Source organism: Mustelus asterias, chromosome 2 (assembly GCF_964213995.1).
Source record: "Mustelus asterias chromosome 2, sMusAst1.hap1.1, whole genome shotgun sequence".
In the NCBI taxonomy this organism is placed as follows: domain Eukaryota; kingdom Metazoa; phylum Chordata; class Chondrichthyes; order Carcharhiniformes; family Triakidae; genus Mustelus; species Mustelus asterias.
In genome coordinates this window covers 45,336,478-45,351,180 of record NC_135802.1, presented here as the reverse complement: position 1 = coordinate 45,351,180, position 14,703 = coordinate 45,336,478, and the positions used below count along the sequence as shown (strand labels likewise).

The 14,703-nt window shown below is 39.9% G+C and overlaps 1 protein-coding gene across 9 annotated transcripts in view; it reads left to right on the top strand.

The window, feature by feature from the left end:
- The window catches only part of mllt10 (MLLT10 histone lysine methyltransferase DOT1L cofactor), a 248,754-nt gene extending 234,491 nt beyond the window's left edge, over positions 1-14,263 (top strand). For 7 of the 9 annotated variants that reach the window (XM_078234429.1, XM_078234418.1, XM_078234478.1 and 4 more), the window contains 4 exons: positions 558-904; positions 9,207-9,306; positions 12,434-12,628; positions 12,929-14,263. In XM_078234429.1, the coding sequence (XP_078090555.1) occupies positions 558-904; positions 9,207-9,306; positions 12,434-12,628; positions 12,929-12,976 (690 nt within the window). In that variant the 3' untranslated portion in view covers positions 12,977-14,263. Of the gene's footprint in view, positions 1-557; positions 905-5,147; positions 5,263-9,206; positions 9,307-12,433; positions 12,629-12,928 lie in introns of those variants that run through there. The other 2 variants (XR_013500066.1, XR_013500065.1) reach the window with 2 other exon arrangements.
- Positions 14,264-14,703: the final 440 nt, after the last annotated feature.

Genomic DNA, 14,703 nt, shown 5'->3' with positions numbered 1-14,703 from the left:
CATTTACTCCCATATTGGTGTCATCATTCTTATTTTAACCCCACCGGTGCTAAAATTATTATACTTGCTTTTGTTCCTTCTAGGCTCTGGTCTTGCACCACCCTTCTTCCAAGCTCCATTCAACAAAACATACAACATGTCCAAAAAATTATCACCTGAATTCTGTCTCACTCACTAGTCACCCCTATACTCAGAAAGAACCTTTTGCTCCCAGTTCCTCAATGCGCTAAATTGAAAAATCCTGATTTCCCCCTTCACAAATCTCTCCCTGACATTGCCCTTTCTCAGCTCTTTAGCCTCCTGCATCCCAGTCCTTATCTTCTGTACAATATTCTACTGAATCCAGTCCATAATTGGTGGAAGGGCTATTTCCTACTCTGGAACTTTGACCATTCTTTGTTGGTTTCTTTTGTCATCTTTACTAAATTTCACTGTTTGTCTTGTGAGGCACTTGGTTTACTAACTATCAATGCTTTATAAGTACAAGTTATTATTGAGTTACTTGTTGCCTTATGTTTAAAGATGCCACTTATTAAAGTTGAATGTTCTCATTTTAGGAACGCACTTCCAGTGGACATAGCACTAGCAGTTCTTCTCTTGCCAGTCCACCCTCAACTGGACAGAGTCCAGCTCTGCAAGGATCAGGAATTCATCAGGTTAACTGTATGTCAGGAGCACTAGCTAGTGGTATGCAAACAATGACCTCCACCATTCCCACAATGTCTTCAGTAGGTGGGTTAATGGGAACTTTACCAGGAAACCAGCTGGCAATCAATGGATTTATGGGTGCTTTGAATGGAGTTATACAGCCCCCCGTGTCAATATCACAAAACCCAAATCCGCTATCGCATGCAGCTGTGCCACCTAATGTAACTGTTCCATTATCTACCAATCTGAACAATAGGTAAGATTTTTAAACATTTCTACCGGCATTTGGAAACTTACTTTTGGCCAGTGAAACCAGCACTGAGTTTTATTTGATCAGTCTTATTATGATTATAATGTTAGCAGTGAAACAGCTGACGTTCTGGTCTTTTCAATTTTTTACTTGGAAAAAACAATGGTGATTTTGTAAAATAAGAACTGAACCAAGCAATTGTCAATAAGGACAACTTGGAAAATAATAGACTGAAGTTTCTTTCTGGAAATAGCAAAGATTAAAGCTGTGTATGTACACATTTGGCAATTTCCAGCATCAATACACAAGATTTAGTGCAGTCTCTCAGACAAATTGCTTCGAGTGCAGAAGGTAACTGAACCCGATCTAAATGACAATGACGTGATACTGGCCATAGCGAATCAGAGGGAGAGAAGGCTTTGTGGGCATGGGAGGGAAGTAGGGAAAGGAGGATCAGATCATTTTGACAACATACAATCTTTTCTATTTGCATGTTGCCAAATTATGTTCCTCCCCACTTTCCTTAGGCACTTCTACTGTCCCCCTTGCCCTCTGTGTTCTTATGAGCATCTGATTGCATACTCGTTATATTTTGTAAGTTAGCAGACAGCAGCAATTTGTGCAGGTGGGGAAGGCATACTGGGGCACTAAGCAGGGTGGTTACCTGCAACAATGGGCAGTTGGCTAGAGGCTAACAGGAGCAGGGAGCAATGCCAGTTCTGAATAGGCTAGCTGATGAGAGATGGCAGGTGGATTGCCGACTATAATTAAATGTATTCTTGCATGTTTGATCATATGACATCTGCTGGTAGTGGGTAACTGATCATATTGCATTTGTCTGCTTTTTGTGGACAGGAAATACCTTGGCAATTTTCCATCGTTGGGTAGATGCCAGTGTTGCAGCTATATTGGAACAGCTTGGTTAGTGGTGTGACTAGATCTTCAGTATTACAGCTGGAAAGTCATCAGGGCCTGTCGTCTCTTTTTTTGTATTCACTACCTTCAGCCATTTCTTGATATCACATGAAATGAAGCAAATGGCTGAAAACTGTCATTGTGATGTTGGGGATTTCAGGAAGAGGCAAAGATGGGTCATTCACTTGGCACTTCTGGTTGAAGATGGTTACAATTGTTTCAGCCTGGTCTTTTGATCATCAGCAAAGTAGTGGTAGGTGTTGACATACTGTTGAATAGCAGTAATCTGTTCGCTGATGCTCAGTTTGGGTTCTGCCAGGGCCATTTGACTTCTAACCTTATTACAGTCTTGGTCCAAATATGGCCAGAAAAATTCAACCCAGGAGGTGAGTGTGACTGTCCTTGGCATCCAGGTAGCATTTCACAGTGTAGCATCAAGGAGTCCTAGCAAAACTGAAACCACAGGTTCAAGTTATACCTAACATGAAGGAAGATAAGAACATAAGAAATAGGAGTAGGCCATCTGGCCCTTCGAGCCTGCCCCGCCATTCAACAAGATCATGGCTGATCTGAAGCGAATCAGTTCCACTTACCCGCCTGCTCCCCATATCCCCTAATTCCCTTATCGATCAGAAAACTATCTACCCGTGATTTAAACATATTCAACCAGGAAGCCTCCACCACTTCAATGGGCAGAGAATTCCAGAGATTCACTACCCTCTGAGAGAAGAAGTTCCCCCTCAACTCTGTTCTGAACCGGCCCCCCCTTATTTTGAGGCTGTGCCCTCCAGTTCTGGTTTCCCTTCTAAGTGGAAAGAATCTCTCCACCTCTACCCTATCCAGCCCCTTCATTATCTTATATGTCTCTATAAGATCACCCCTCATCCTTCTAAACTCCAACGAGTACAGATCCAATCTGTTTAATCTCTCCTCATAAGCTACACCCCTCATCTCCGGTGTCAACCTGGTGAACCTTCTCTGCACTCCCTCCAAGGCCAATATATCCTTTCGCAAATAAGGGGACCAAAACTGCACACAGTACTCCAGTTGCGGCCTCACCAGTGCCTTGTGCAGTTGCAGCAAGACCTCCCTGCTTTTATATTCTATCCCCCTCGCGATAAAGGCCAACATTCCATTCGCCTTCTTGATCACGTTGTTGTTGTTGTTGTTGGAGGCCAATTATCTCAGTCCCAAGACAATGCTGCAGGAATTTTTCAGAGTATTGTCTTGGGTCCAACAATCTTTGGCTGCTTCATCAATGATCTTCCAACCATCATTAGGCCCAAAATTGGGATATTCACTGATGATTGCGAAGTGCTCAGTGCCATTCATGACCCTTCAAATGCTGAAGCAGTCCTTATCCAAGATCTTGACAATTTTCAGACTTGGGACTGATTAATGGCAAGTAACATGTGCCAACGTGGAACATTCAGTGTCATTTTCATTATTGAATTCCCCCCCCATATCAACATCCTGGGAGTTATCATTGACCAAAAAATGAACTGGACTGGCCATATAGATACTATGGCTACAAGAGCAGATCAGAGGCTGGGGATTCTGAGGAAGTTAACTCACATCATAACTTCCCAAAGCCTATAAGGCACAAGTCAGGAGTGGGGTAGAATATTCTATGCCAGTATGAATGCAATTCCAACAGCGCTCAACTCCAAACAAGACAAAATTTACCCTTGATCAACACTCCATCCACTGCTTTAAACATCCATTCCCCCTCCCACTAATGCAGTGTGTACCATAAACAAATACACTACAGCAACTTGCCAAGCCTCCTTCAACAGCAGTTTCTAAATCTTCAACTTCTATTACCTAGGTCAAGAGAAGCAAACGCATGGGAACACCACCACCTGGAAGTTCCCCTCCAAGCTACACACCATCCTGACTTGTAACTACATCACCAATCCATCATTGTTGCTGGGTCAAAATTCTGGAACTCCTTTCCTAACAGCCTGTATCAGATGGAATGCAGTGGTTCAGGATTGCAGCTCACCACCACCGCCTTGAGGGCAATTACACGTGGCAACAAATATTATCAGCGAACCCCTCGCCCTTGAAAGAATTTTAAAAATACAAAATATGTCATTGTAAAGTATTCAAACCATGCGCTGATATCATCCTTTTGCCCTTTAAAGACCTCACTTTGCCTCTTAATATCCAGTTATACTATTTGCATGCTGGTAGAATATTTATTTTGTTCCTTTTTATGTTGATTGACATTCTTTTCTCATTCTCCCTTGTCAGCCTTATTTTCCTCTTCACTTTCTCTCTCATCCTATTATATCTGGCTTTGTTATTGTTTGAAAAAATCACTAACATTCATCATACATCTTCTTCCTCTCATCATAACTTCAATCTCCCTCATCATCCTTCCAGCCCTGACTTTGTTCCCCTGCCTTTCTCTCTTGTTGGAAAGTATCTAGTCTACCTAAACATCTCCTCCTTAAAGATCATCCGTTGTTCCTTTACAGTTTTTCCGATCAGTTCTTGGTTCCATTTTACCTTGGCTAGATCACCTCATCCCACTGAAGTTGGCCCTCCTCTTCCAATTAGAAGTTCTACTATAGACTCCATGATGATCTCCATGACTCGGGGTCAGAGACACTTGGCCCACCTTATTCCCCAGTGCCAGCAACAGCAATGCTCCCAGGTTGGACTAATAATGTTGTGGTCAAAGAAGTTTTACTAAACAACATGTTAGGGAGGAGGGCAGTGTAAATTTACCACAATTATATCTGAGATTGAAGTGTTATATTTTAAGGAGAGATCACAAAAACTAGGATTGTATTCCCTGTAATTTATAAGGTTAAAGGATGATTTAATCAAGTTTTCAAAATCAAAATTTTCATTAGTTTCCATTAGTTGGGGAATCCAGGACTTGGCGGTATAGTATACAAATTAGAACCAGATCTTTCAAGAATGAAAGAAGGAAATACTTCAACATATAAGAGTTGGTAGAAGTTTGGAACTCTCTTCTGCAAATGGCAATTGATGCGATATCAGTTATTTATTTTAAATCTGGAATTGTTTGTTAACCGAAGGTATTAAGGGATATGGAGCTCAGGCATGTCGAGTTATGTCACAGATCAGTCGTGAACATTCTCCAGGAGCTAAATGGCTTGTTCCTCTTCCTAAGAACAATATTTTTTGGCAGTTTACGTGCATTGTAATTTGTTCAATTTTATCGTTTTATGCACTTTATTTCATTTTTGTACATGTTCATAGAGTAGTGCAGTCCAGTGGTTGTGCATGTGTTTTTGTATTCTAATTGTAATTCATTTTAACATCGACATTAAGAAATAATTTTTAAAAATCTTCTTAGTCCTTTATTTGTAGCAGACTGAGGCTGGGGAATGAGATGACTGGCAAAGGGCCAAGGGAATAAAGAACAGCATCAGCCCAAAAGAGATGCAAATCACTGGTGGTTTGGGGTGCAGGTGAGCCAGTCTGAGGTCTCAAGAGAAGCATCAACTGTTGACGCGGCAGTTGTAGTTCCAGGTATCAGGTTGGATAAAACAGCAGCTAGATTATTTAAGAGTGTTTAGTGGAGTGGTTGATTAGGCAACATGCAATCACTGCAACAGCTGTCAAACTTGTCACACTAAGTATTTTCAACTGTGCTTCAGATTTATATCCCAATACCTCAGCCTACAATAGAAATCCCGTCCCAATTACTTCTCAAATTGCTTTGTTTTGATATTTAACTATGAATAATTTGATTAAATCGAAGCATTATACAAAAAACAATATATCTATGGGGCCTGAATGATGATGATGTGCATCTACTTCCTGTTAACCCTGTTTCACCTTAAGATTACAGTTGGTCTTTACACCTTGTGTGCAGTACCATAGGAGATCAACTATCGGAACAAACTTTAGAATTTTAAAATGATGTCTAATGTAAACCAAAGAAATAAATTATCGTACGATTGAACAAGATGGTGTCAGAGTTCAGAATGGAAGCTCAGGAATTTTCTGAATTTTCAACCAGTGGAAAATTGCACCGTCTAGTTAACAATCTAATGTAGACATTTAAAATTGACAAAGACGGATACGAAAATATGACAAGAATCTAGTAACAAGAATAGGAGATATTGAATTACAATATTTCAGCACAGACTACTTTTTTTTAAAAAAATGCTTCCTCTGACCTCCTGTTTAGCCTGCCTTTTAAATTAGGTGGGACAAAATGTATTTAGCCTTGGCTTTTATCACTTTTTCTGCAGCTCATATACTTTGACATAGTGGCTTAGCTCAATGACATGCTCAAGATTTTGAAGTTCTATGATGCAATGTCTGCAAAATACCTAAAGATAAAAGCATCTTAATAAATGAATACATATCTTTAATAAATGCATTGTGAACTTTATGCTGTGCAGAGATGGAGTTGTAAAGAGATTAAAAACGTGGACAAATCTATCCAGGTTGCTGTGGTAAATTAGTGCACTTGGTAGCAAAGTTTGTGATTTGAATGCCAGTTTACACTCCAGCTTTGGTGAGGATTTTCATTTTTTCCCCATCTATCATAAAGTATGATTAGATCTAAATGTATCTGTCAAAGCTAGGGTTTTCTGTTAGACCTTTGACTTGAACATCTCTCATGTCTCTCTGTTTCCATTACCTTTTCCACTTAAATTCTTCCTCTTCAACCAATCTCGCACCACTCACCTTTCTCAGCCACTTGCATTCTGCCCAGCGAAGTCTCACTCACCCATTTCCCCCTTCTTTGCTGATCTACATAGGTATCCAGTTCCCCAAGTCATTCAATTCCAAACCCTCAACCCATTTCTCTGCCTCTGTAATTCTTTCTCCAACTCTTTCTTAAATAAGCCTTTCTTCAGAAAAGCTTTCCCCCTTGGATGGTTTAGCACCTGTTTCATAGAATCCCAGTAAGAAGTCTCACAACACCAGGTTAAAGTCCAACAGGTTTATTTGCTACCAAATAAACCTGTTGGGCTTTAATCTGGTGTTGTGAGACCTCTTACTGTGCTTACCCCAGTCCAACGCTGGCATCTCCACATCATAGAATCCCTACAGTGCAAAAGGAGGCCATTTTGTCCATCGAGCCTGTACTGGCAACAATCCCACCCAGGTCCTATCCGCGTAACCTCACATATTTACCCTGTTATTTCCCTGACACTAAGGGCAATTTAGCATGGCCAATCAACCAATGGACTGTGGGAGGAAACCGGAGCACCCGGAGGAAACCCAGGCAAACTCCACACAGTCACCCAAGGCTAGAATTGAACCCGGATCCCTGGTGCTGTGAGGCAGCGGTGCTAGCCACTGTGCCGCCAAGATGCTTTGATGATGAGGGCTTTTTCTATACTCTCTGAATGCAAGTAGTTATATATTAGATTCTTGCATATTTTACTGAAACCAGTGACTAGACTGAAATAAGGCATGTTCCTGAACTCTCCAGTATCTTGAAATAGTTTCCATTCTCCAGATATGCATGGTGCAGATTTTGACTGTAAGTAGGATGATACAGAATCCCATAACCTAATTTGAGTTGTTGTGCACTTTCCAGCAGGCATTGTTAGATTGTACTTTCTCTTTTTCCCTTTCTGTCAAATATTGACAGCTAGTTGGGGGGCTGGTGGGACCATCAATGTATGTCAGGAGTTGGCCAAAACTGGCTGGAAATAATTTACTCACTGGACTTTAAATTTCCTGCTGCAATTGCATTCCCATTTTGTCGCAAATAGCAGTCCATTTTGTCGCAAATAGCAGTGTTGCATTCAAAGGCGGCATCATCATCATTGTGTTGTGTGCACAGTGACAAAGCATTAGCAACCCATTCTGCCAGTTTCTAACTGTCAAATCTGGACTTCGATGTCCATCCTTAGATTTTGACTTAATCACTGAATATTGAAACCCTATATGATTTCAATTAACTCGATATAAACCAGGTATCAAACCAGAAATCTTTCAGCACAGTTCTACATCAGTATGATGTATTTATTTACTGAGTCATCAAGAAAATTTAAGAAGCCATTGTGCAGTATGTGGGGAGAACTTGAGACTTGCCAGTGTTGTATTTGGTAGCACCATGCCATTGTAATATAACGGTGTTCGGCAGAGCAAGGGTTAATGTGGGACAGACAAATTGTACCACCCATCCATCATATATTTAGAGTCACATGATAAACTATGGGAGTAGAGTCTGGAAGGAGCCATCATGGAGGCAGCACATGCATGGCAGTACCTGGGGTATGTACCTAGTTATGGGTTAACAATAAACCGTTTGTATTTAAAATGCAAGTCTCAAGATCTCTTAATGAGAGACCAAACAAACCTTTACAAACTGTTAAGAGCATAGCTGATAAATGCTCGGGTATTCCAAATCCCAGAAGGGCAACTTGGGATGCCAGCTCTCAACTGTATTTTGCAATTTGGTATAATATGAGCAAAGATTTGGGGACCAGTAAAGGGTGTCTCAGGCATTTTTGTGCTGATTTTAAACACAATAAATGTTTATTGAACAGTAAAACAAAAGAAAGTCAGACTGAAAATAAACTTAACTACATTAATGGCTATACGTTGTATAGTTAACTAGTTCCAAATCCTTCCCTTCTCTTAACCTCACAACGCCCAGCCCCAACAGCACTCCGTCGGCACACCAGGCACCTATATCTTTTGGGGTTGCTTCTGGCTTAGGATAGAGACAACTGACTTTTCAAACAGGCCTTCTCCAGGCACAGCTTGTTGGGAGTGGACACAGCTTGCTGCTATGGTCTTAGAACAGATCCTTTGCATAGGGTGAGCTTGCCTCTGATATATTGTTTTCCTTTTTGATCTTCCCTGATCTGAACTAAACTTCTCAGAAGTTACTCTTAATTAGCTTTATTACATTTCACATTTTAGAATGGAAGTGTGAAATTCACCCCCTTCTCTTTTTAACTTTTACCATCTTTACTTTTAACTTTTGACACACTAATCTCCATTATTGCCAACCTGCCTTAGGTAAACATCTGTTTACAATGTTGCTAGGCTAATCAGCATATCAAAAACCATAATTCCATCAACTCAGCCAACCTGTCTTTCTACAATTTCCATTTTAAAATAGTTTTTTTTTTACGCATACAACCACCATAATACATTCCCAAAAATTGGATTTCTTATTTTTCAGTTTATCACGATTTCCTAACACAAGATCCAGTATTATTGAACCAGTGAGAAAAGGCAATGTTATCGAGCAGTTAAGTTGCCAAAAGAACTTGCATATCTATCCACCCTTTACATAAAAAACTTTAAATCAAGAACTCTTGAGTCCGGGAATTGAAATTGGTGAATCTAGTCCTATTAAAAATTTTGCTTCATAGGCTTATTTTGTTTAAGTGCATTGTATGTACTGTATGTAAATATTTTTGTTTTGTAGCATACCAGGATTGAATTTACTCTCTGAGCAGAGACAACTGTTATTTCACCAACAGCAACAACCACTTCAACAATTGGTGCCATCTCAGCAGCTAACTCCAGTAAGAATATTCTCTTATGACATTCAAAATGAATAAGATGCTTTTGATAACTTGTTAGGAATGGGCAATAAATGCTGGTTTAGTCAGCAATGTCTGCATCCTTTGGATAAATAAAAAAAGACAGCCCAAGGCTTGATCACCATTAGTAGAATTGGGAGTTGCATAGCAGGCCAGAGTTGGAGAATTAAAGACCACTAGAGCAATTTACAACGTTGTAGTGGGGGGTAATCACGGAGTGATTTTGAAATGCTGATGAAGGTTTTGAACTTGATGCATTGGGGTCAGAGAGCCAATAAAGATGAGCAAGGGCAGTAGTGATACTGCCAGTATGCTGGAACGATATTAGAACATCCCAAGACTAGGTAATGGGTGTTTTACAGTTGGAGGTGAAGTGAGGAAAGATAATATTGTGCAGGTAGAAGCAGCATTGGTGAATATGGAATTTAGAATCATACAGTGCAGAAGACATGCTAGAATTTCAGGTTGAGCGAGAAAAGGCAGGGTGCCATACTAGAATTTTAGCGTTGGGCAGAGATAATTATACAGGCCTGAGGAAAGAGCTGGCCCAAGTAAACTGGGCACAAATAATTGAGGGCAGGACAGTTGAGAAACAATGGTGGGTGTTCAGGGAGATATTGAATACCTCTCAAAGTATATTCCTGAGAGAGACCGGAATTGTAAAAGGAAGAAAAATGTTCCATGGCTAGACAAGGAGGTCGAAGAGGACATAAAGGCAAAAGCTAGGGCATACCAAGCTGCAAAAGCTAGTGGCAAGCTGGAGGATTGGGAGAACTTTAAGGTTCAGCAAAAGGCTACTAAAAATAGAATCAGAAGAGCTAAGGTGAATTACAAAAGGAAACTAGCAGAAAACATAAACACAGCTTCTACAAGTATAAAAAGAGGAAGAGAATAGCTAAAGTAAATATCGGCCCTTTGGAGGACGAAACTGATGAGGTATTAATGGGGAACACAGATGGCGGAGGCATTAAACCAATATTTTTCCTCTGTCTTCATGATAGAGAATAATGAAGATTTTCCAAAAACTGTAGTTAATGCAAAGCAACTTGGTGAAATAACCATCACTAGGGAGAGGATATTGAATAAGCTAATGGGATTAAAGGCAGAGAAGTGCGGGTTAGGTTTATTGGCCAGGTGAAAATGTTTCCAGGTGAAAAATTGCCCCTTAGAGTCCTGAGATGCGTAGATTAGCGGGTAAATATGTGGGGGTAGGGCCTGGGTGGGATTATGGTCGGTGCAGACTCGATGGGCCGAATGGCCTCCTTCTGCACTGTAGGGTTTCTATGATTTCTAAGTCTCCGGGACCAGATGGCCTGCACTCTAGGGTATTAAAGGAGGTGGCAGCAGAGATAGTAGGTGCATTGGTTGTAATATTTTAAAATTCCTTGGATTCTGGTAAGATCCCGGTGGATTGGAAACACATTAATGTGATGCCCTTATTCAAAAAGAGAGAGAGACAGGAAGTAGGAAACTATAGGTCAGTTAACTTGACCTCTGTGATGGGGAATCAATCATTAAAGAGGAGAAGACTGAGCATTTGGAAAGACAAAGCTCAATCCACCATTGTCAGCATTGTTTTATAAAGGGAAACTCATGCTTGACAAACTTGCTTGAGTTCTTTGAGGACATAACCAGCAAGGTGGATAGTGGGGAGCCTATGTATGTGGTAAATCTAGACTTCCAGAAGGCGTTTGACAAGGTGCAGCATAAAAGACTGATCCAGAAGTTGAAATTGCAGGGGATTGGGGGTAGTGTACTAGACTGGATTAAGGATTGGCTGATTGACAGAAAGCAGAGGGTGGGGATAAATGGGTCCTTCTCTGGCTGGTGAAATGTAACTAGCGGGGTGCCGCAGGGGTCAGTCCTCGGACCTCAACTGTTTACACTCTGTCCCTTCCTGCAGATCATTTATATAGAGTGTAACATAGCAAAATTTGCAGATGATACTAAAATAGGTGGGAAAGCAGGAAGAGGATATAAAGATTCTACTGATGGATATAGATTGGCTCGGATCATAGGCCAAGATTTGGCAGATGGAGTTTAATGTGGATAAGTGTGAGGTTATCCACTTTGGCAGAAAAAATAGGCAAATTGTTACCTAAATGGAAAGCAAATTCAAAATATGTCTGGACAGAGGGATCTGGGTGTCTATGTTAATGAATCGCAGAAAGTAATAAAAAAGGCAAATGGGATGTTGGCATTTATTGCAAAAGGACTGGAGTAGAGAAATGTTGTTAAAATTATATAGGGTGATGGTGAAACCACATCTGGAGTATTGTGTCCAGTTTTGGTCATCTTATTTGAGGAAGGATGTGGTGGCATTGGAGGCAGTTCAGAGGTTCATCAGCTTGATTCCGGGGATTAAGGGGTTGATGTATGAGGAGAGATTAAACAGTTTTGGCTTGTACTCACTGGAGTTTAGAAGGATGAGAGAGGATCTGATCGAAGTATATAAAATTTTAAAAGGAATTGATAAAGTAAATGTAGACCAAATGTTATTTCTTATGGGGCAATCTAGAACAAGAGGTCACAGGTATAGGTTGTGAGGCGGTAGATTTAAAACTGAGATGAGGAGGAATTACTTCTCGCAGAGGGTGGTGAATTTGTGGAACTCACCGCCCCATAGTGCGGTGGAGTCTAAATCGTTAATGGTTTCCAGAGGGAGATATACATATTTCTAATTTTTAAAAAAAGGGAAAGAGGGATATGGGGAACAGGTGGGGTGGTGGATTTGAGACCAGGGAGAGATCAGCCATGATCTGATTGAATGCTGGAGCAAGCTGAAAGGACTGAATTTGCCCACTTCTCCTAATTTCTATGTTCCTTTGATCCTAAGGTGCCCTTCAGCCCATCAGGTCAGCACTGACACATGAGAATCATCTGACGTCCCACTTAATCCTATTTACCAGCACTTGGTCCATATCCTTAAATTTAGATAGTGTTCAGACAGGGTTGGAGAGACATGTTCCCTACTACTCTGCCTTTACCGACTCTATTAAGAGTATTATTTCTATATCTCCTGATTACTCTTGATCTATATCCTTAATGCAGATTCGTGCTGCCAATTAATGTGAAATTCACATTTTACACGTCTTGTCATTAAAACTAGGAACAACAGCAAGCTCTGTTTTATCAGATAATGCAGCAACAGCACCAACATGAACTACAGCAACTGCAGATCACTGGAACAGCCCAGATCCCAATGAATAATCTACTGGCAAGTGCTCAGACTCAACCACTTCGCTCAGCTCCTTCCAATCCTTTCATATCCATTCATAGTGAAACTTCCACACCAAAAGTTGCAGTAAGTGTCATAGCCTGAAACAATGATGGAAGATATTTTATTCTGTTGCTTTTGCACATATAATTGAATTGTATTTTAAAACTGTTAAAATTAAACATATACATTTAACTTTTTTATTAGGCTTGTTTAAAACATAGGTACATAAAGAACTGTTAAATTTTGTTTTTGCTAACATAGCAAATATTTTTGCAAATAACAAATTATTTGATAAAAGTAATGGAATTTAGGAAGCTGAGATGAGTGATTTTAAATTAATTATGTGGAAAAATGTTAATGCTGTACCTTTTTCTTTCTCTTCAGAGGCTCAGTGACAAAGGCGGTAGTCCTGTTACACAGGAAAAAAGTTGACACGGGATTTTTAAATTCCAGAATGTGTTCTGTTGTCACAGCAGTTCAGCCAGCTGCAGAGTGGATGAATCTTACTCTGTGTAGTAGGAGGAGCTAAAGGATAGTGACAAATACACTGATAGTCACCATATATCAACATATACACCAAATAACTTTCACAAGATGTTCCTATATCATCACAACATTTGGTTTACTAGACTTGCAGCTTGATTGCACTAATATCTTGGCTCACTGGAGTGACATTGGGCATCGAGAAATCTGAAAAATGAACTTGCTTTCAACTTCATCGGTAAAACTTGAATCATTCAGTTTTGTGCTCGTCTTGAACTGTTTTGATGGCAGTAAAGTTATGATTTTTAAATAAAAGTTATCTTTTACATAACGTGCAAGTTATGTTGCAAAAACAATGACAAAGGAATTGTTCCTGGTTCTGCAGATGTGACAGGCCTGGCATCACCTGAGTTTTACATTGCATGCATTTTGTGTTGTGTCCTGTTCCTTTGCTGTGAATGTGGTATGCTTCCAGGACCATCGCTAGCATAGCTACTCTGTTGTGGTGCAATAGGCTTCTGAGATTTTTTTGGCTGCTGGGGGACCAGATCAATCTATAAAGTGGAAGAAATGGATTAGCCTGCCGCCAGGGAAGGTTCCTTTGAGGGATATGTTGGCTGTCAGCCTAACCAAGTGCCTGTTGCTAGGTCCATTGTGAATTAGCTCTGGACAGCTGAGTATGCACTCGATCAGAATTCCTGTCACAGCAGCAGGAATTTCCAATAGTACATCGTCTTCCTTCTTGGAAGGAATTTGCAGGTCTGAACCTGGCCAAACTACTTTGAACAATCTGTAGACCAACCCCCTCTACATACCCAATTGCAAGAGTGTTTGAAGTTACCTTGATAAGTCTCTCAAGGTTGAATGTTGCACAGTTTGTATCTCTCACCTGTAAATATGCTTTGGTGAATTTCAGTAATTGTGGGGAAAAATTGAAATATAAAACCTCAATATTTTGGTTTGTGATATTTCTAATTAGCAATTGTGCAGTTGACTGGAAGAGTATTGTTTTATTAATTTATTTTTATACATGCAGGGGAATTTTAGAAAACATTAAGACCAACTGGATTTTGTAGATATTTACAAAGAAAACTCAGTGTGGTTCATTTTAGATTCTTACTTTCAACCCACTGGTTGTTCTGTAACAAACTTTGTACAGATTTTGAAGATATTTGCTGTAGTGTTTATTTTACTTAGTTGTAAAATATCAAATGTATTAAAGGATGATATATAAAACTGTCTCAGCAATGACTGTTAATACTCATCGGCATTACTGATTTGCTGCTAATTGCGGGAGTATAATTTAGTAGTTGTGGAAAATATATCTGATAATGACTCCTTTACTACCTTCTGTGGCCTACAGGAAAATTAGCTGACACCATTTTATTTATTTCTTGCTTAAATAATAGTGCTGTTGTATAAATATTTTCAAGCGGTTTTTGGATTCCAAAGAAATTCTACTTGTGTTTTAGCAGTTTTTGTATGTTCAGAAATAAGTTCTCAAAGTTAATTCTCTGCATATAAAAGAAAATTAAATTCTTAAGTTTTTTTTTAAAGGAAGATGTTCATTATTTTACACATCACAGTGGCGGTAGGATGCTATCAGTTCAAAACACAAGGCAGATTTAAGAAAGCATGGAAGAAGAGAGATATGGCCCATCACTTTTCTTCCACAT